Source organism: Apis mellifera, linkage group LG14 (assembly GCF_003254395.2).
Source record: "Apis mellifera strain DH4 linkage group LG14, Amel_HAv3.1, whole genome shotgun sequence".
In the NCBI taxonomy this organism is placed as follows: Eukaryota; Metazoa; Arthropoda; class Insecta; order Hymenoptera; family Apidae; genus Apis; species Apis mellifera.
The window spans coordinates 6,379,115-6,400,592 of NC_037651.1; the positions used below are offsets into that span (position 1 = coordinate 6,379,115).

Sequence of the window (21,478 nt, forward strand, 5' to 3'; positions counted from 1 at the left end):
CCAACCCAATATAATTTAGTATATCTAGTATATCTAGTATAAAAAGTATATCTTGTATAAAAAGAAATCAGAAAATTTTATTTAATTTTATGGATATACCATTTATTACCATTTTGAATTTATTATTTAAATAACAAGGAATATCGAAAATAAATTGTAGAATAATGAAATATAGCTACTATTTAGATTTAATAATCTAATCATATTTCTAGTAAATATGTATTTATATTTATTTTTTTGTTCCTATAGAAAATAATTTATTTTCTTGTGATAGAATACAGAATACTTTTTCCTTTGGAGTGTCTGTTTTGCATGATTAGAGTTATATTATTTGCAAGCGTTATTTTGTGTGAATGTTTAAAGAAATTATTTTGTGATTTATTATAACTCGCAGTTAATAATAGTATATAAAAAAATTCGAAATTAATATTTAAGATTGAAGACCACTGTAGTATACGAAATTTTAGTATAGATTTATTCTAAAAAAAAAAAAAAAAATTTATTTCTTAATGGAAATAAATTTTATATTATTATTTTACTTCATATCTGTAAGATATACATATAATTTCAATTTAAACATGTATAGTTCGTTTAAGTGTTCAAATTTAAGCTACATTAGATTGATAAATAATTTCGACTATAAAAAAAAAGAAATTTTTACAAAATTAATATCTATTTTATGCATATTAATAGAAATTTTTGTATAGTTAAATTTTTATAAACACAATTGAAGAGTTCAGTTAAAATACAATGATTGTAATATAATTAGAAATTAAAATAAATTTTTTCCTTTATATTTAATATTTTTTTTTTATTTCCTATACAAATTTTTCAATATTAAAAAAAGATATTTTTTTATCAATCAATTTAAAATTTGATTAATATTGAAGTAAGTAAAATTTATAGAATTTTGAATAAAGAAATCGATAAAAAATATAAAATCATAATTTATTTATGATTTTTTGTAGAGTGGTCAAAATTAGCACAATAAATACGACAACACACATAATAGTGAAATATGTAGCTTCATATAATAATTTCGGCGAGAATACTGACCATATGAACAAATGATGGCGTTGAATACTAATTATAATTGTATATAAAGTCATTGGTATTAATCTCCACATTATGTACATTTTATTAATTTGTGTGACTATTTCATAAATACTAAAAATATATGTATAACTTTAACATATTTTAATATAAATCTTTCGAAAATTAATTTAAAATTTCGAAATACTCACTTATATGAATGTTCCAAGATCGAATAATAAATAAGCAAAAAATAGGCCAAAACCGGAGATGAATAAGTATTAATTAATAATAATGAACCATTAATAAATGGGATATACGATTGTACACCAACATAACCCGCAGCTACATCAATAGTTGCTAAACTATTGGAATTTCCCTGTAGAAAATTTTTCATTTCAAATTTGTTTTGATTATAGCAATTATTTGATGCAATTATTAGATTATTACCTGATAAAAATAAAATACATTGCCAATCCAGATATATAAGATCACACCAACATCTTGAGAAATACCGTTTTTAATTATTTCAGAAATTACATTGCTAAATATTATTTGAAATGGTAAAAGTATCACATTGTGTGGCTTATGGAGCATTGCTGAGATCATAATCCACGTTTTTAGAATAAAATATAAAGAAATTTTTAAAAAGAATTTGGCGTTGTGCTTTTTGGTTTGGATTATATTATAAATGTAAGTTAAAAAATTTATCAAGAGTAAAAACCAAAAAATTTGTACTTCGTATACTCCACTACAATCAATAATTGTATTTATAAGTATATGTACAAATTTTTAATATGAGGAATAGCCTTACCTAGTTTTGGGATAAAACACTATTTTGGCAACATTACCATTATGCATATGACGAAGATAAATACATATACTAATTATTGAATTAAGTGCTAATGATTGTATTTTATGTGTTTTACTTTCATGGCTAAAATCAATCCATATCAAAAGTATAAGACCTGAAGAAAAAATAATTTTCAGAATATATTTTCTGATTTTAATATACAATTTAAATAATTTATAATTTAATTACCAGTAACAAGTACAATTGTCATGCTTAATATGTTTTCTTGTTTTAATAAAAATCCTGCTATATCAGGAAGATGAGCATATTTATCCCCAGTACTATTTAATTTCCTGAGAATTCTGTGTCCTATCAATAGTAATAAAAGTTTAATGATAATTTGTACATGTAAATATTGTCGGCAGTTCTTGTAACTGAAATATAATCGGAAGTTTAATGCCTTAAATAATTTAATATTCCATAGTAAAAAAAATTTTCTTACTATTGTATATATAAAAAATCTCTTGAAAAATATTTCGCGATAAAATGGTAAAGTAACAATATAAGAACTGTGACCCAATAAAAATACCATGTTTGATGTTCTTCTTCTACAAAACTACTACTACCAAGACTAATTGCATGTATTAATGCTCCAAATGAAAGAAACCATTTTCCTATTCCATTTTTTGTTTTCTAATTTTTAAAAAAAGAAATTTTAAAATACTGTAAAATTGTTATATAATTTTATATAATTATCTTTCACCTCAGACATAAAAATATTGAAATCTTTAATATTGACAAATAGATAAGAATGTATAATTAAAACAATTATGATACATAATACTATTATATTGGCAATTAGATTTTTTGTATGCAGTAATGATATATTTTCTTGTTTCCAAAAATGATTGATTAATATCCATGAAAATATATTTAAAATAATGAAAAATATAATACTTTTTAATGTAGGTGATCTAAAAGATATTTTTCCTATTAAAATACAAGTAATCTGAAATTATTAAATTATTAAATTATTTTATTGAAAAAATCTAAAATAGTAATATATTGAACTAATTTTTAACTCTTACATGACATAGAAAAATTATAGCTATTATTATTATTTGAAAATCATATTTTATTGTACTGTTTACTAGAATTTCTTTCATTTCCTTTAGTGCAATCTTATAGGAAAGCACAATATCATCTGTTATGCTATCTGGATGATCTTTAGTATTTAACCAAGCATTATGAAGCCTTATTGCTTCCAAATATTTTTTATATGCATCTGTAATAATGAGAAAATTCATCACATTGCTTAAAAAAAATCACATATAATTAAATATAATCAAATAACTCACATTTAGACTCATAATCAACTAGCTTTTGAAAATGACTAAAAACTTGCTTTGAATTATAATAAAGTATAAATAATTTCTTTGAGATAGATAAGTTATATAAATCATCTAAAAAAACTGTTCCTATATTAGAATGTGGTATTGGTAATCCCAAAATAACAGATAGTGTAGATGCAATATCTATTTGTGATATTTCTATGGGATTATTGTAATTTTGATGATATTCTCCACCAATTGCAATGAAAGGTACAATTGTTTCTGATATTGTTGAACCACCATGACCACCAGAATCTTTCATCCCATGGTCCCCACAAATAATAAACAAAGTAGAATCATTATTTTGATTCTAAAGATAATAAATTTATACTAATTTTTTATAAATATAAATAATAAATTATAATTTTTATACTTTTGATAATTTTACTAAATTATATTATATTTAAAATATTTAATGTCATATTATACCTACCCATTCTTGAACTTTAAACTGAATTTTTGCTATTACATTGTCCATTTCTTTAAGTTTTGTTTTAATTAATGGATTAAATGGTCCATAAACATGACCAATATGATCAAGTCCTAAGTAATGAAGAACCATTATAGACCAATCATTATTATTATATAATTCTTTATGTATGTGTCTAGTTACATTATAATCAACCTGAATAAAAATTATTATATCTAATTATATACTATTAAATGTATATAAAAATTTAATGAAGAATTAAAAAATACCTCAGTAAAATCTGTTACAAAAAATGATGTGGTACCATCATAACGATCAAATATAAAAGGAAATAATGTAATCCAAGTATCATCTCCATAAAATATTGACTTATAACCAGCTTGTTTTGCTTGAAAAAATATATTATCACCAGTAACTGGTTTACTTCCAAAGTTTAAAGCTACATCAATAAAACTTGGTATCATACCAGTGGTAATTGCCTAAGTTGTATAAAATACTTTCTTTATATTTTTTTAATTTTTAAATATAAAATATATATATAATTTTATTAAAAATCTAACACCTTTATTCTAGGCATTGTAACAGTTGGTGAATGTACTTTAGTTTTTAACAAAGAAACTGAAGAATTTTCTATGAGACTACTTGTTACAGGCATTGCAATCTTTCCAATTGATCCTGTTATAAAATCCCATCTTAAAGCATCAATGATCATAATGATCAATTTTTTAACCATAGGTTGATATAGTGCATCTCTTTTTATTCTAAAAGATGCATTAGAAGCAATTAAAAAATATGATTATTCAATGAGCCTATATTTTTTTATATATTTTTAATTTAATTATGAAACTCACCTCACATTTTCTATAGATTTTGGAATATTATCTTGTGTAGCTTTAGTATTATCATAATTTATTAAAGGAAAAAACCCATATAAAAATAAGGCAATAAAGAAAGGCCCAATAAAAACTATATATAACAATATTATATTTTTATTCATTTCTTTTCCTGTAACTAAAAAAAAATCTACCATCATAAAATAATTTAATTTATAATTATATCTCTATTTTTTATCACGTAAAAAATTATATAATTTTTAATAAGCTTTTTAAGGTTAAACTATTAAAAAAAATATAATGAATTTTTAATTATTTTTTTTTTCAATGTTCATTTCTCCATTAAAAAAATATCACAATTTATATTTTCATATTATTATTTTGTTTATAAACATAAAATATTTGAATGAAAATTATTTTAAATTACATTAAAGATTTCCATATCTTATATTAATCTCTTTTGTAATGGCGGTAAATTTTAAAACAAATAGCAGTAGTAGTATATTATGCTACAATTTTTTGAAACTATAAACATGTAAACAAATTAATGCATTCAATAATAAAAATAAAAAAATCATTGCATAATTTTAATTATTACTTAAGAATATATATTTCTTTCAGGAAAAAGCCCAAAAATATTTGGCAAGGGTTACCAACTAGTTATGAATTTGATGCAATTAAATATAAATTTTTTTCACGAATAAAAAGATTAAAATTTTACTTAAAACTCATATTTTATCATTTTTTTAAATTGCTTTATAACTAATTAAATATTTTGAAAAATTCAATTATAATATTTTATACAAACAGTGATGATTACAAATCACGCTGTATTTCGTTGATAAAACTCGAACACAATCCGATCAATAAATGGAAGTAGACTTTATTTTATCAAGTAGAATTCACTCAGTCAGCGAGTACTCGCAGCGACGCATTATGTTTCGGTAATCAGAATTTCAATGTAGCACAATTTCTTACTTTTTGTCTCTAAGTTCAACTATCAAATTGTTTGAAACTTTTAATACATTGTAAGTACATGAATGAAAATAATATCTTTTCCTTTTTCAAAAAATTTTATTTCATTTCTATAATATATATTATTATTTCTTTGTATACAAAAACATTTTACTGTCTTTAAATTTTAAATTGCATATTTGATTTACAATAATTAAAAAATTAAAATTAAACAATTTTTTAGATAAAAATATTTTAAAAAATATTTATATATATAAAATTTCAGAGAAAAATGGCATCAATAGAAGAAAGTTGGAAAGAAGCAACTGATGGTTTAGATAGTGGTATCTGTGATACATGGTTCACAAAACTCCAAGAAGCTTATTCAGAAGAAAAACGTACTTATCATAATTTAGATTCCCTTCGTGATAAATTAAATTGTTATTATGAAATTAAGGATAACTTAAAAAATCCTCAAGCTGTGCTTCTTGCCTTATTTTTTCAAAAGTAAGTAACAACATAAATTGGAATGAAAAAAAGATATGGAATAAAATTGTAATTGTAATTGTGTTATAGCTTTGAATATGATCCCAAAGCATTAGATGGTGAAAACAAAAATTTAGAGCATTTTAATACATTTGCAGATGAAGCTGAAATTCCTACTGTAATTATTATTTTACAATATCAAATTGTTATTCTCTAATGAATAAAAGAATATTAAACTCTTATTTTATTTTTATTATATAGGATGCAGTATTAAGGGAAGAAACTTGTGAACTTTTGAAAGTAGCTGCAACACATAGTACTGATGCACATAAAATTGGTGGTGCCTTTGGTGGTGAAGATGCTCATTACTTTTTAGATTTGGACATGGCTGTGTTAGGTTCTTCTCCAGAAAATTATGCAGAATATAGAGAAAAAATACGTGGAGAATATTGTTTTCTTAGTGAGCCAATGTACACTGCATTACGTTTGAAGGTAATAAATATATCATATATAAATATTTCTATTATGAATTATTTCTTAATTATTTATTTTAAATAAATTAGGTATTGCAGAATTTTGTGCAGATTCCAAATATTTTTGCCACAAAGGAATTTCGTGAAAAATATGAAGAACAAGCTCGACAAAATATTCAAACTGAAGTTGAATTGTTGTCTTAGAATAATTAATGAATTTTATGCATGAAAAGATGTATCTTTGTAACGTTTTTGTTACTAAATATGTTTATTAATTAAAAAACAAAAATAAGGTTCCAAAATTGACACAAAATTCTTTTATTGTGTCAGTAGACATTGATCTCCATATAGAGTAAAGTAGCACAAATCTATATTTTGTGTATTAGTATTTAAGTAATGTCAAATGACATCATGCAGAAATGAAATATATTATTAAATAAGAGATACATTCATGTTCCACATTTAGCATAAAAATTTTTTTATGCTAAGTATATTTTATTTCATTAAATTAAATAAAAATAATATATATAATTTCATAATACAAATTATAGAATTCTTATTTCCAATATTAAATATCACATGAATGTATATCTTTCCATATTTATATTATTTGTTTTTTTTTTCATTTATTTATATTATATTTTTGTTTTTAAAATAAAATGCTAAAATTTATTTAATAACGCTTTTTATACTAATAATATTTAAATAAATTTTTTAAACATTTAAATATAAAAATTTATATCTTGGTGTAATTGCTTCTAGCTAAAGTTACACATGTATAACATTTGTAACTAATATTAAGAAATTTATATGTATTCAATTAATAAAAAGATTTTAAATATTGTTATATTAAATTACATATGAATTAAATTCACAGTTGTAAAATTGAAATAATGTAAAACAAAATCAAAGAATTGTCGATCTGTCATAATTTATTTTATTTAACTAATTAAATTGATGTAAATCTTTAAATATATTATTGCAAGATAAAAAAATGCATGAATTATTTAATTAAACAAAAATTTTATAATTTATTATTATCAAAAATAATATCAGAAATTATATAATTATATGCTTTTTTTTCTTTTTACTATTATTCTATGAAAAAACTGACAAAATTATTGGCAAAATTAATAATATCAAGATAAATCAATTTTTAAAAGTATAAATTAATTTTTTGATTATATTTACACGTTATTTTAGATAATTTTATAAAAAAATATAAAATAAATACATGAATATTCACATGAATATTCACTAATTAAATTGATAATATTTCACTAACCTTGATACTATTAATTTTTTCATAATTCAAATTATACTTCATTTCAAAATAATAAATTTTTGTTTAATTCAAATTACACACTAAAATACAAAAAATATTTATACAAAAAAAAATAATATTTTACATTATTTTAGATTAAACAATGCTATGCTATTGTATTAGTCAAAGACAGACTGACATGTTAAAAAAGCGCGGTTTTTCTTAATTGTAACCTCGCAATATTTCGATAATTTAAATCGATTCGATATATCGCATAAATCGATATTGATTTAAATGATTTCTTATTTATTTCTTGCAGTAATAAAAATGATTTTAAGAATTGATTTTAAGAGTTAATGCGAATATTTTTTTTATAAATAGTTTCAAAAATAAAAATAAATAGTTTCAAATATAAAAAAAATATATTATAATTATTTTATAAAATGAAAAATAAAAAATAAAAGCGATACTAGTTCCATATAAAAAGAATATATTCCTTTTTTATTCATATTCTCATTATATAAATATTTAATAGAAATATATTTATTGATTTTAGCACAAGATTGATCAATTAACATTGTTTAGTTTCGTTTCTAAGTAACTATATAAGATTGTACTGTATAAGTATCTCTATGATTCCAATATTTGCAAATTTAAAAATTATTAATTATCAATACAATATTTTATTAAATATAAACTTTAATATATTTTAAATGGAATATTTATATTTTTAATTCTATATTTTATTTAATATATTTCATTTTCGAAATATGGATAGTCATCTCCCGAATCAGGAAAATGAACGCGAGGTAAGAAAATAATTTTACTTCATTTTCTATTATATTTATTATATTATATCTATAAAATATTATTGTTATTTTCTTCAATAATATTTTTCGATCTAGTCTTTTTAATTTTTTAATTACCATTCTTCATAGTACAAAAATTAAATTAAATTATTATAACAAAAATTAAATTAAAATTATTTAATGATCGTGTGATTAATTCGATGATATGTATATACTATTTATTTTTTTTTTATTTCTATAGGCGCCAAAATATCAGAACACTTATCGTTTAAATGCTTATAACCCTTTTAAAATAGATCCAGTGGATAAGATTGTAAAGATGATAATGATAAATAAGCTAGAAGATATCTCTTATGATGGTATGGAATGCTCGAAAATTTGCGAGTCAGTAGCCATCGATATCAGAGAAAAAATAAAAAATTTGAACTTTGATCGGTATATTCTTAATATTCTTAATTTAAATATAATGATATTTTATACGATTATATAAAAAATTAATAATATTTTAAATTAATTTTTCTTCAGATATAAAATCGTGGTCAATCTAACCATCATAGAGAAAGCGAATCAAGGTATACAATCAATTATGGGATTTCTTGCGGATACCAAGAGAGATAATTATTCTACATTTACGTACGAAGCTCGAACATTTTACGCTTATTGTTTTGCATTTGGAATTTATTACGAATAAACGTTAATATTTTAACATTAATTCTCTCCTATTATTTCATGGCTACTTATACATGTTAATGATGTTAATAATATATATTAGGGAACAAATGAAAAAATTTGTAACCTGCTTATTTGATTTTGATCATGTTTTACATGTGTCACCAACGTCAATGGATGGTAGATTTGGGCATAAGATTTCGGGAAATTTTAAATATATATGTATGTGGATAATAATAATAAGAATCAATACGTGTGTGCATCCATTGATTTAATCATATATTCATTTATCTTCCACCGATTATTGTGTCAACAAGAAAATCATCATCAGAATTTTTCTGAATCAAAAATTTTCGGAATCAAAAACATTCTAGTAATTTATCCACCTAATCGCTTACTCATTTCCAATAATTTATTGCGCATTTTGCGCAATCCTTTTATTTCCCATCCCGCTTTTTATAAGTAATAAAATCAAAGAATTAATTAAATTTTTTTATTGATACCCACTCTAAAGTATAATCTCACGTAGTTTATCAAAACAATTTTTTCTAAATATAATAGATAGTAAGAAAAAGTAGAAATGTACAATAAAATTATTATTATTATTATTATAGATAAATAAATTATTTTAAATTGAATTTAAAATAACATATCTCAATGATTATCTCATAAAATCATTATATTTAAAACTTGTATCTTAAATATCTTGATAAACCGTACACGAGATAAACGTGATATTGAAATCACATGGATTGATGTAGATCGATGAATTGAACATTTTACAATATAAAATTGTAAAAAATTAAAAAATCTTTGATTTCATTATCTACAGAAATTCAATGAATCGAATAAATGAGTAATTAAGCGGATCAATTATTGAAAAAGATATTTCATTCCAGGGAAATAATCGAAGAAACATTAATTAAACATATGATTAAATCAATGCACGTGCTGACTTTTATTATTATCTATATATTTATACCTACATACATATGTATATAGTTGAAATTTCATGGAATCTTGTCTTGAAATTGATCACTTATTGACGTAGCAGATATAAAATGTGTGATGTGTTCGAAGTCAGGTAAGCATCTGGAAGTTATTCTAATTTTTTTTAATAAATAATACGACATAAATGTAACAATACGTATTACATCCTCCGCAATTGTTTCAGATCATAACTCTATTTCTCCGTTATGCAGTTATAATAAAATACCTAAGGAAAAAGATGAATGATTCAAAGGATATTATATCTGCGGGAAAATATTTTCTTTATAAATACAATCAATATTTGCTACGTGTAATCAATATTTGCTAATTTTTAAATAGAAACACATAATTCTTCTCCCATTATAGGTCGATTCTTCTCATCATTTTAGAAAAAAAAAAAAATATAAATATATATATATATATATTATATACATGCTAACAATCTTAGTACACGTTCGAAAATATTCATTTGAATCTTATGCGAAGCGTTAAGATCCAAAGCTGCTGATAGGCTCTCTCTTATAAAAGACGAGAACACACTGATCGAGTCACTTAATCGTCGAAGGTGAGCGAAGTAGTGTTTGAACAACGATTGAAACGTTAGCTATCATTTTGCGAAAAAAGAATATATAGCTGCGTATAAATAATATCTTTAATTCTTTATCCTTTTTCGAGTATATCCATCGATTACAACGATTCATATATTATGTCTCTTTGTTTTCCAGATATTTACAGAATAGCTTTTTTCCCAAAGAAAAATATAATGCCAAGTGCGAAAATCTTTGCGATTTTAATCGCAATTTTTTGTTTAGAAAATCATTTAGCTTTAAGCGAATATTGTTACGTTGACGATCGAAATCCCTTTTTGTTGTTCAGCACGAAAACTGCTTATGAACACGTTCATGGCACCATAACCGATTCCAAACTGCCAAGTGGGTAACGAATTATCACCTCACGTTTACATATGTAATACACAAATCACGATTTCTCTCTCCTCCACAGATTGTGAACCACTGCAGATTTGGATGATACTTAGACACGGAACTCGGAATAGCGGCAAACATTGGATTAAAAAATTAAAAAACGACTTGCCACAGATTCAACGTACTATCATCGAGAATCACGACAGTTAGTTTTAATCTATCTTTGATATTTTTTTTTCATGATCTTGACTTTTCATTTTCTTGCATAATTCTTGTATTTACAGATTGTAAATTGTGCGAAAAAGATTTTAACAGGTTAAAAGATTGGAACGGGTACAAACCTCTGCAAAAGAAAAAGGCTGCACGATTGACAATGCAGGGTAAACAAGACATGTTTTTCCTTGGTTTACGATTTAAGAATTATTTCCCTGAACTTTTCCAATCTCGTTCAAATAACGATTTGGATAAATTGTATCAAGTAATTTTCTCAAATATGTGATATTCGTAATTAAAAAGTATCAAATAATTAATAATCCATTTTGATCTCTCACAGTTTAGATCGACGAAAACTCAACGAACCATAGCCAGCATGGAAAACTTCATCAAGGGCCTTTTTAACAACGTGACCTTCGACAATGCAAAAATAGTGGGAATCCCTGAAGACACTCTGTTACAAGTATTATTATACATATAATAATAATCGTCTAAATTTGAAGATAAATTCTTCTCATACGTATATATATATATATATCAATCGATCATTTTCAGTATTACAAAATTTATGAACCATATTTGAACGAAACGGCTAACACGACAGAGTTGTGGGCTGAAAGTGACGAATTAACGCACAGCGAAGAGTACAATCAAATGATGAACAATATTAGTCAACGGCTTGGCTTGTCAAACAATATATCGGAAGAAGTTTTCAGTACATAATATCTTATCTCATTGATTTATATTTATATTCTTCGTACGAATAAATTCTTTCATTCAATTCGTCGATCAAAATTTATTTAGCTCAAATCGAAGACGTGTACACTATTTGCCTGTTCGAGAGCGCTTGGTACATCAACGAAAAATCCCCCTGGTGCGCCCCGTTTACAAAGGAAGATATAGAATGGTTTCAGTACAGGGACGATATGTATTTTTATTATCTTTACGGTTATGGCCAGCAAATGAGGAGCGATGTTGGATGTCCACCGTTGAAGGACCTTTTCAATCATTTTTCGTGAGTGTATAATCGTATTAGATATCTCAGAGGAGGAGAAGAACTTCCTATTTCCACAATAAGATCCCTACGTTATAGCAAATTAATATTAATTGTATAAATAATTAAATAAGAAATTTCACGTAACATCAGAAACATTTCATTCCTTAAAAAAAAATACTCAATATTGTAATAAATAACATTACGTATCGTTTTTTTTTTTCAGAAATTTGGAAAATGGAAATAAGGACGAACCGAAAGGTATTTTTTACTTCACCCACAGTGCCGCTCTTCAATTGCTGCTGTCCACGTTGGGATACGCGAAAGACTCGGAGCCTTTGGTGCACGATACAAACATCGATAAGGCGAAAACAAGAAAATGGTACACAGCGAATCTGACTCCATTCGCTGCGAACTTAGCGGCCATTTTGTACAAGTACGTTTCAAGCCTCGTTTTAATCATTAATTTACTTATTTACCCGTTAATTATTTCACTCTCGTTATTACTTTCAGATGCGATAAAAATTTCAAGATAAACTTTAAGGTAAAACTTTATTTAAACGAGAAACCATTAGATTACGAAGGATGCCCACGAGGCACGTGCGAATGGAGCCATTTCAAGAAGATATTGAAGAAGATAGCGGTCAACTGTGAAATGGATAAAAATGAGATGTAATTAATTCGTTAAATTTTTGTTTTAAAATCGTCGTATGACAAACGTCACGTGAAAGATACCTGAACGTGTATATGTATATATATATACGTGCACGTTGGAATCAACGAAGCTATGACGGCGACCTTATATTACTGTCATACGAAGCTGGCATGATGAACGATATACGGTCATACACGGTTATGACACTTTCAAATTTAGTCACGTTCACTTTGCATTATCATTGAAATTATTATATCCCCCATCTTTGGAGATTTTAATTCGCGCGTTGTTTGATAGTATTACTTTTATTTCTTTAATCCAATCCACAGATTTTTACAAATGTAATTTATGTTGCCACGCAAATTTAGAGAATATCAGGGTTAATGTATTAAATAAGTTGTTTTATATGATATATTTTATATAAGCTTCTTTAATAAATTATACGATTTGATTTTTAATTAATTATTTTAATAATTTACCATGGACTTCTTAATGGTAATCTATATTTCTGATTATATTATTCCATTCATCGTGTATCATTTTATCTTGATCTTAATTTCGAGATAAATATTCTTCGTATAGTATTATTATTTTTTGTTTTTTTAATTTCGATTCTCGTGATTATTACGTAGTTTTAACAGCGTACGAAATAGACATATTGGAAGCATCGAAGCTTGACGACCTTATGTCAGTGACACCTGAACTACCGTGACCAATGCTGTTCACAATAGGTGTATATATACTTAAACGTTGCAATGGATGATACTGTAACATTCAAAATATTCTCTTTAAAAAAAAACAAGCAAATCTAATTGAAAACTTTGAAAATTCATCGTTTTGAAAGAAAAAAAAAGAAATTGTAATTTCAATCTCAAAATTCATCGAGACGAAATAATTGCAAAATCAATCGAGACAATATTCCTTCAAACATTCCTCCTTCTTTAAAAGAAATAATAAGCAACAAACGCTCAAAATTTAAGTTTCTATTTTCTCGAAACAAAATTAAAAAAAATTTAAACTCTTTTGATTTAATTGATGGATAAGAATTAAATCCCACGAATATCGTTCTCTTTTCGCTCGTGCCAATCCCTTAAAAGAACTCGTAATAATGGTTTCGAACGAAGTTTGGACGGCCGTGTTTTCCTCTTTACCTTATATTATCGATCGCGCGTGCTCAAAATGACGGACCTTTACGATTTTATAGAACACACGAAACACACCAAGTTGAATCGGGCAAGTATCAAAGGCTACGTACACTAATCGTACACACGAAACTATACGACTTTTACACAACAAGCTACAAGCTAGGAGCAACGAGGCTCGACGACCTTACGCCAGTGGTACACGAGCCGCCGCCACGAGAGGTGGTATCGCGATCGGCAGCAACGCTCTTCCTTCCACGATCTTTTTCACGCTTGATTCATATTTGAAAAAAAGGAGCGGTGATTACAGTGAATACGATAATCGTGTTAGCGGGAATCGAAACGTTCGCCAAAGAGAAGAAGAAGAATTGATTCGAAAGAAAGTTTCGTCTCTCTTCGAGTTCGATATATTTATATACAGTTCGAATTTATCAAAAGATGAAATGAATGGAAAATTAATCCGATAGTTGGAAATTTTTTTTTTTCAACTCGCACGAGTTGTATTAAGAAGGGGATCCTCGAATGGGGTTTCCGTGACTCGCACGCATTAATCGAAGGAAGGAAACACGTAATGAAAAGGGAACGATCGTAAGTTTCGACTTCGGAGGATCGATCGAGGTGTTTGTAAAACATTCGTGGGATACGATTTGCTTGGATTCGAACAAAGAGGTTGTTACTATCAGGAGGGAAAAGTGAATATTACTGTCTCCCGCACTCTCTCTTTCCAACTTTTTCCAGGGACCGATTTAATGCGCCGAAACAGGGCGTGAAGTTTGGCTTCGAAGAGGACTCGCTCCAGGTAATTTGTTCACTAGAGAATTTTTCTCTTTTCGTGACGTGTGAATGATACTTTTATTCGATGCGGCAACATTTTTGAATAATTTTTTCCTTAGGTTAATTTTAATTTTTTTGAAATTTTTTATCGTGGAAATTATTTCTTATCCTTGCGTTTCAAGGGATTATTTTTTTTTTTGGGGGGGGTTTTTTAATATCTATGAAACAATATGACGAGAGATAACGTTTTAATTGAAGTAAAATGTCGTGAGAACAGTAGTGGAATTCGTTTCGTTCAACTTTTCAATGGAATCCTTATCTAGCAGGAATTTCATTTGAATAAATAAACTCGTCTCTGAATGATTAAATAGTTAAACAATAATGGGATCACCAACCGTGACATACACGTTCCACTTTTCCTCGCAATTAACAAATACGTTATTTATTCGACGACAGTCTGTTTTATTATTTCTTCTGCCATGATTCATATTGGACAGATCGGGAGAGGAGATGACAATGCAATTAACTTCGCAATAAAGTAGCAGATGTCTCTTTGTCTGAAAAATTTATTTCCCTTATTTCGTTGTTTCCTATTATTACGTAGTGTTACATAAATATTCCATTACAGTATTAACTCGTTTAAAGATTGGAAAAAGAATTTTAATAGCAGCTACATTATTAGGTTTATATAAATGTAATGACCGTGGACGAGGATATATTTATTTTTCCTTTTTTTTTTTTTTATATATATATAGCTACAGAAATTGAAAAAAAATACTCTTCAAGTACTATAAAATGTACTTTGATTATTTGGATATCTTATACCTTTAAATTTTCCAACGTAACTTTCCTCACTTTTAAATCATCCTTTGATATAACCAAATATATTAAAACCTGAATTATATAAAAATAGATATTATACAAATAAATATATTCTCGTGAAAATTACATTCTTTTTCGCGTATCAGTTAACATATATATATCTAAAAATGTGATCTCGAAATTTCGAGAAGAGATTATTGTTCGAAATATAGGAAAGAAATAAGATTAACGTAATATTGCCAAGTATTCCGGAAGAATCAGATCTCGGTACCAGGCATACACGACGCTTTGCACTCGCGGACACAAGGCATTAACTATAAGTAGGCCAAGTAGACTTATTAGACTCAAAGAAGGTTTTGCTAATCTAACCACTACCAATTGCCTTATCGTCAACCTTACTTACTTACTTACTCACTCTTGAATTGCTCTTTTTAACGGCATCCCGCCTTCATAGGCTCTTAATGATTCTTGAAGAGAAATTTTATTCCACCGATTTCAATTCAACCGAGTTTAATAATAATTATCGCGAAAATGTAATTAAATCCAATTAGAATAATTGGAGTAATTTGAACGTTATCCTATAATTTTTTTTTTTTCCTCTTTCGTTATTACTTCATCTTTTATTATTTCATCTTGCGAAAGTACGTTTATTCGTTCTTTTTATCGCGCCTTCTATTTAACATGCGATCGAAATGGCCACGCGAAATGGCCATATTGGAGAAAAATCAGCGCGGATTGGAAGAATTTGATATCTCTGGTTGGTTAAATTATAAATAAGAAAGATCCAACAGCGGAACAAAAATGTTTCATATATGCTCGAACGCGAAAATAGTAAAGGCGAGGCGACTAGAACTTTTCTGAGAAAACCTGTTTATTGCGTCCTCTCTCCCGTAATTATGCAATATTACGCGCGAGATGCGTGAACGCATCTTAACTTGCACATTCACGTGCACAGTTTATCCTTAACCTTGGCGCGAGAAATATTCCGATCAGTTATTCTCTCCAACATTCGAAACGTTCTCTCGTGGGGAAAGATCGAAACGAAATTTTCGAAACCGATTTCGATTACGAATAATTAAAGAAATTAGAAGAATATTTTAATTTTTAATAAAGGAGGCAATCTCAAAGGAATGTTATATATACTTTGAAAGCACGATCGTTAAAATCTTTGTTAAAATTGCGATCAAACAGAAATTGAATTTTATTGCGTATGTACAATGAATTATTTATATAAAAGATTATATAAAAAAATGAAGGATAGGAATCGGTTACATAAGATCTATTTTACATATAGTTGGCTGTTGGTAATTTATAAAGCTGGTAGTAAAGTAACATGTGACATCAGCACAGGAAAATGTAGGTTTATTGCAAGCTGTACCACAATGAAACAAAACCGTTTTATGAGTTCTTAGAGTTGAGGAGCGAGTTCGATCCTCCCAGTTGTCTTTCTTTCCAATCGAAATGTATATATTTACATATTGAGATTTCTAATATTAAATATTTCGTTATAATTGTCGAAATAGATATAATAGTAACAATAATAATAATAATTGGAAAGAAATACACAAAAAAAAATTTTTCGTACAAATTTTGCTAGTAAGGTTTTACACAAATTTTTTGATGGATTTTTCATGGAAAAATCTGTGACAAATTTGTAATATTGGAATATTTAAGGATACGTTTTAATCTCGATTCGCAGATTCAACTTCAAAATGAATGCATACGTGCTATTCTTGGCTTTATTAATTAGTCATGTTTACGCGCGTGATGTTGATTACTGTTTTAAGGAAGAGAATGATCCGTATTTATACATGGCCACTAAAACTGCCTACCATTTCGTCTATCACAAAGGCCGATTTCAAGACGTGCCTAGTAAGTAGAGATGATAAATTAAAATACACGTTATTTCTAAAATATGTTTTAGATCTTTCTGGCAAAATTAATTTAAATTTTCATTCAGACAGGGAAATTTTGAAATTTGTATACTTCAAGATGATGATATTATTATCGATCTTCTTTAAATTTTTATTCCATAAAAATAATTAAAATAATCTTTATGGGATGAATGTTGTGCAAGTAGATTGAAAAAAATTTTAAATATTTCGTAGATTGCCAAGCAAAGCAAATTTGGATGCTCGTTACACATGGCACTCGATGCTCTTCAAAGTCAGAAATCATGGAAATGCTCAAATTAAAAGATTTCCAAAAAGAAATAATTAACAATCACGAATTACGAAACAGTGAGTATAACTTTTTAATTCCTTTTTTTTTTTTAATGAAAAACAAGAACGATTTTTGTAAAAAAAGTAGATATATATATATAAAAGATAAATAGTGGTCCAGAGAGACGCACAGCTGAAATTTTTAATATTTACGCGCGGCCGTGTATTTTATTATTCATTGAAAAAGTTTCGAGGAAAAGGTGTCCCCATTAAATGAAATGCAAGTAAAGTTGCACGCAAATTCAGGTCATTGACACTTTTTCCTATCGATCTTCGCCATACGTTGTTTTACGTGTTAATCAATAACCACATTTCCAACATTTAACCCTAGATTTATCGAGTTCACGAATGAATTAACCATCTTTGAATTGGAACGCGTCTAATCTCGAATCATTAATCTTTCGAAAATATTAGAAATGGAAATCGAAAATCGATCTACTCGAATACCCGAACTCAAAACTACTTTGTAAAATTTTTTAAATTCTCCGAAACATGGAAAAGATTTGAATTTTTATTTTTACGCTTATAATTTTTCGAAAATTGTCTCGAAAAGGAGAAGAGAATCCTTGCAATTTTTCAACAATCCTCATCATTTCCCCATTTTCTTTCCCACAGATGGACACTTGTGCAACAAGGATTTAGAAAATTTGAAAAAATGGAACCCGAACGAATATCTGATGATCGAACGAGCGAAAGTTCTGGCACCGCAGGGTGTGGAGGATATGAGGTTGCTCGCGAGACGATTGCAAAGTAGTTTTCCCCATCTTCTGCAACCGAACAATAACGAGAACATTACCGAGCGAGATTACGTGGTACGTATCACGCGCCACGAGGAAAAGAAACTAACGATTTATCGATTTTTCAATGATTCGATTGATTTATTTCAGTTTAAAGAATCGGATGCGTACAACAGTATGGGCGCGTTTATGGAGGGATTGTTCAAGAGTAGAGACGTCGTGGATAGCGAAAAAGTTCCAGAAAATGACACTTTACTCACGGTAATTACATTAAACGTGTAATACATATTATATTAATTAAACAGAAACGAATTATATTCTATTTTCGTCCATGAAATCATCTAATCATCAATTATTATCATTGAAATGTAGTATAATAATTTTAGAAATTTATGTATAATAAATATGTAAATAATGAATTTTTAAAACGTATCATTTTTAAAGATAATTATGAATCAAGAAATATTATTTAATTCTCATTGCTTGAAAAGTGAGAATAAAATTGCGAACGGATGAAATTATGAATATTTTTTGTACGATGATATCTTCAATTAATTACAAACTCAGAGAAAACTCAACCGGATTTGATTAATAGAATAACATTGAATTTTATCAAAATTTAATTTAGAAAAAATGATTTATATTTCATTCTTAATAGATGTACAAAATGTGCGATTCGTGGGACAACGAATACAACAACGTTTCCTACGAGGAGGTAATCGCTTTCGAGGAGAGCGAAGATTTCAGAAATCTCGTGGAGAACGTGAGCCGACGCCTCGGATTTTTGTACATTCCCAAAGGTTAGAATTTAAAAAATAGAAGAAACATATTTCAAAATTTCGTTTCATCGACTGTTTCGTCGAATGCCATTCTTTTCTTTCCTTTTTTTCCAGATTCGATTCTAACGATGTACGATATGTGCCGTTACGAAAAGGCATGGACAGTGACGCAACTCTCTCCTTGGTGTGCCGTTTTCAGCAAAGAGGAACTTCATGTGCTCGAGTATCGCGAGGATCTCTACTATTATTACAAAGCCGGATATGGACGTGAAATCAATGCTCGGCTAGGATGCACGCTTTTGCAAGACATGATGAATCACTTTTGGTAATCTTCTCCTCTCTCTCTCTCTTTAGTTTTTTGATTAAATTTTTAAACGATTATTCTAATAAATAATTCGGGCGATACTTCGAATTCGATTATGTTTTCAGGAAAATGGAACAGGAGGACGAGTCGAATCAGCCCAAAGGCGTATTCTATTTTAGCGATACTATAAGTCTGTTGAATCTTTTGACAACATTGAACATTAATAAAGATCAAATGCAACTGAAGGCTTTTAATTACAAGGAAATGGCGAAACGTCAGTGGAGAACATCCTTCATGTCATCTTTCGCTGCGAATCTTATCGCTGTATTCTACAAGTAAGAATTCTTATAAATTCTAACGTTAATTTTATTTTTCTTTTCCATCACAAACGATAGAAATCTATACTCTTTCCTCGCCTCGAGAGTTCTATTTAATAAGAAATTAATAAGAAGAATGGTTCATTAATAATTTCTATCGTCTCGCTTTATAAAGTGACTTAATTGGAAGGAAAACGAAATATCTTTGCATACAAAGGAGATAATTAGAACAAAAGAAAAAAAAGTATAATTATTCTCTCATTCTGTCTGTTAGACAAAAGTTGGCCGAGGAAGAGTGGAGATATATCTATTTGAAGTAATATTTTTGTTAACACGCGAAATCCTTATACTTGGAACCAAAATTATTTATTTCATTTTCCATTCGAACTAGATGCGACACTATCAGCCAACCGAACAAAGTGATGTTTTACCTGGCCGAGAAATTGGTCATGATCGACGGATGTGACGTGGGCCTCTGCGATTGGGAATATATAAAGCAAAAGTTCAATCCCGTCCTCAAACAGTGCGATATGAAAACTTGTTGGAACGAAAACGGTGTCCCCATTTTTCTGCCTAATTTCGTTCTCCTTATCCTTTCATGCTTCTCTTTAATCTTCATCAGGGAATAAAAAGAACGGTATACGTATATATATATGTTCTCTTTATTCGTAATTTAAGAAGAATAAACGCATAATACGTGAATCGCAAGAGAGCGGAGGCATTTGAGAGTAAAACTTACGAAATCATTCCTTGATAAGTATTTTTTCCAAGACTCTGAGAGTACAGTGATTCTCCTCGATTTTATTATATCAAAATTAACTTCTCCATAAATACGTTTTACTCTCAAACGTATTTGTACACCCTGTCAGAATTAACCGTAATTATATGGCTTTAAATTTTAATTGAATAAACATCGAAGAAACGTTGCTAAGAAAAATCGCTAAAAAAAAATCACGCTGCGCTTTCGGATCGTGGAAACGTGTATGTTTAATTAATATTAGTTGTACTCCTCTATACGTAATTTATATACATTTATCGTTGTTTATTATCATCCTCATTTGTTTATAAGTCACAAATACGTACTCGAGATAAGTGGAATATTATTTATATTATTATCTTATTCTTCCTAGTAATCGCGATTTATCGAACAAAAGATAACGATTTACTGCACACGATTATTTATCGTCCCTCGCTTCGAACGTTTTTTAATTTTTACCAACACTTTTCACGACTAAATAAGACTACAATGTTTCTACGTAATGTACGCTTGATCAACGTATTCGTTAAAATTCGAATCTCGATAACGCCTCTTTTTGTACTTTTGTTTCATTCGTTCAATTGTAATCGAAACTCATCTACGAATAAATTATAAGTAAATAAATTAATAATTGTACTTGTATATATATATATATATTTTTTTTTTACCTCGTTTATTATTATCGATCTTTGAAAGAAGAAAAGTAATTACAATA

At 27.4% G+C, this 21,478-nt stretch overlaps 5 protein-coding genes across 6 annotated transcripts; 4 read left to right on the top strand and 1 right to left on the bottom strand.

Annotated features, from left to right (window-relative positions):
* Positions 1-927: 927 nt before the first annotated feature.
* Positions 928-4,643, bottom strand: LOC725149 (GPI ethanolamine phosphate transferase 2; the record flags this gene model as incomplete). Its single annotated transcript, XM_026445250.1, has 13 exons — positions 928-1,167; positions 1,245-1,411; positions 1,483-1,783; positions 1,847-2,000; positions 2,075-2,259; positions 2,328-2,518; positions 2,589-2,834; positions 2,914-3,110; positions 3,184-3,526; positions 3,650-3,841; positions 3,916-4,125; positions 4,209-4,407; positions 4,498-4,643. Coding segments are annotated over 13 exons (2,757 nt in total), but the record flags the coding sequence as incomplete, so codon positions are not given.
* Positions 4,644-5,296: 653 nt separating this feature from the next.
* LOC552650 lies at positions 5,297-7,374 on the top strand. The gene is made up of 5 exons (XM_625025.6): positions 5,297-5,507; positions 5,720-5,940; positions 6,010-6,097; positions 6,181-6,411; positions 6,483-7,374. The coding sequence occupies exons 2-5, from the start codon at positions 5,726-5,728 to the stop codon at positions 6,594-6,596; spliced, it is 648 nt and encodes a 215-aa protein (XP_625028.1). The 5' UTR covers positions 5,297-5,507; positions 5,720-5,725; the 3' UTR covers positions 6,597-7,374.
* Positions 7,375-8,353: 979 nt separating this feature from the next.
* LOC102653718 (tctex1 domain-containing protein 1) lies at positions 8,354-9,177 on the top strand. The gene is made up of 3 exons (XM_016915078.2): positions 8,354-8,465; positions 8,707-8,900; positions 8,991-9,177. The coding sequence occupies exons 1-3, from the start codon at positions 8,427-8,429 to the stop codon at positions 9,154-9,156; spliced, it is 399 nt and encodes a 132-aa protein (XP_016770567.2). The 5' UTR covers positions 8,354-8,426; the 3' UTR covers positions 9,157-9,177.
* Positions 9,178-10,667: 1,490 nt separating this feature from the next.
* LOC409751 (multiple inositol polyphosphate phosphatase 1) lies at positions 10,668-13,348 on the top strand. Of its 2 annotated transcripts, none has more exons than XM_006564950.3 (9): positions 10,668-10,689; positions 10,850-11,056; positions 11,127-11,252; positions 11,332-11,525; positions 11,601-11,723; positions 11,816-11,975; positions 12,065-12,275; positions 12,481-12,690; positions 12,768-13,348. In XM_006564950.3, exons 2-9 carry the CDS (start codon positions 10,888-10,890, stop codon positions 12,928-12,930), a joined length of 1,356 nt encoding a protein of 451 aa, XP_006565013.1. In that variant the 5' UTR covers positions 10,668-10,689; positions 10,850-10,887; the 3' UTR covers positions 12,931-13,348. The 2 variants fall into 2 exon arrangements, with proteins under 2 accessions (XP_006565013.1, XP_016773443.1); XM_016917954.2 differs by having other exon boundaries at positions 10,685-10,754.
* An 883-nt stretch (positions 13,349-14,231) lies between these two features.
* On the top strand, positions 14,232-21,407 carry LOC100577002 (multiple inositol polyphosphate phosphatase 1). The gene is made up of 9 exons (XM_006564951.3): positions 14,232-14,850; positions 17,347-17,519; positions 17,756-17,887; positions 18,485-18,681; positions 18,757-18,867; positions 19,265-19,406; positions 19,500-19,710; positions 19,815-20,024; positions 20,398-21,407. Exons 2-9 carry the CDS (start codon positions 17,360-17,362, stop codon positions 20,633-20,635), a joined length of 1,401 nt encoding a protein of 466 aa, XP_006565014.2. The 5' UTR covers positions 14,232-14,850; positions 17,347-17,359; the 3' UTR covers positions 20,636-21,407.
* The last annotated feature ends 71 nt before the right edge of the window (positions 21,408-21,478 follow it).

Coding starts and splice junctions, on each gene's coding strand:
- LOC102653718 (XM_016915078.2), top strand. CDS start 8,427: ATGGATAGTCATCTCCCGAATCAGGAAAATGAACGCGAG. Junction 8,466..8,706: donor ATCAGGAAAATGAACGCGAG/GTAAGAAAATAA, acceptor TTATTTCTATAG/GCGCCAAAATATCAGAACAC. Junction 8,901..8,990: donor AAAAATTTGAACTTTGATCG/GTATATTCTTAA, acceptor ATTTTTCTTCAG/ATATAAAATCGTGGTCAATC.
- LOC552650 (XM_625025.6), top strand. CDS start 5,726: ATGGCATCAATAGAAGAAAGTTGGAAAGAAGCAACTGATGGTTTAGAT. Junction 5,941..6,009: donor CTTGCCTTATTTTTTCAAAA/GTAAGTAACAAC, acceptor ATTGTGTTATAG/CTTTGAATATGATCCCAAAG. Junction 6,098..6,180: donor ATGAAGCTGAAATTCCTACT/GTAATTATTATT, acceptor TTTATTATATAG/GATGCAGTATTAAGGGAAGA.
- LOC409751 (XM_006564950.3), top strand. CDS start 10,888: ATGCCAAGTGCGAAAATCTTTGCGATTTTAATCGCAATTTTTTGTTTA. Junction 11,526..11,600: donor ATTTGGATAAATTGTATCAA/GTAATTTTCTCA, acceptor GATCTCTCACAG/TTTAGATCGACGAAAACTCA. Junction 11,976..12,064: donor TATATCGGAAGAAGTTTTCA/GTACATAATATC, acceptor AAATTTATTTAG/CTCAAATCGAAGACGTGTAC.
- LOC100577002 (XM_006564951.3), top strand. CDS start 17,360: ATGAATGCATACGTGCTATTCTTGGCTTTATTAATTAGTCATGTTTAC. Junction 17,520..17,755: donor CCGATTTCAAGACGTGCCTA/GTAAGTAGAGAT, acceptor AATATTTCGTAG/ATTGCCAAGCAAAGCAAATT. Junction 18,868..19,264: donor AAAATGACACTTTACTCACG/GTAATTACATTA, acceptor CATTCTTAATAG/ATGTACAAAATGTGCGATTC.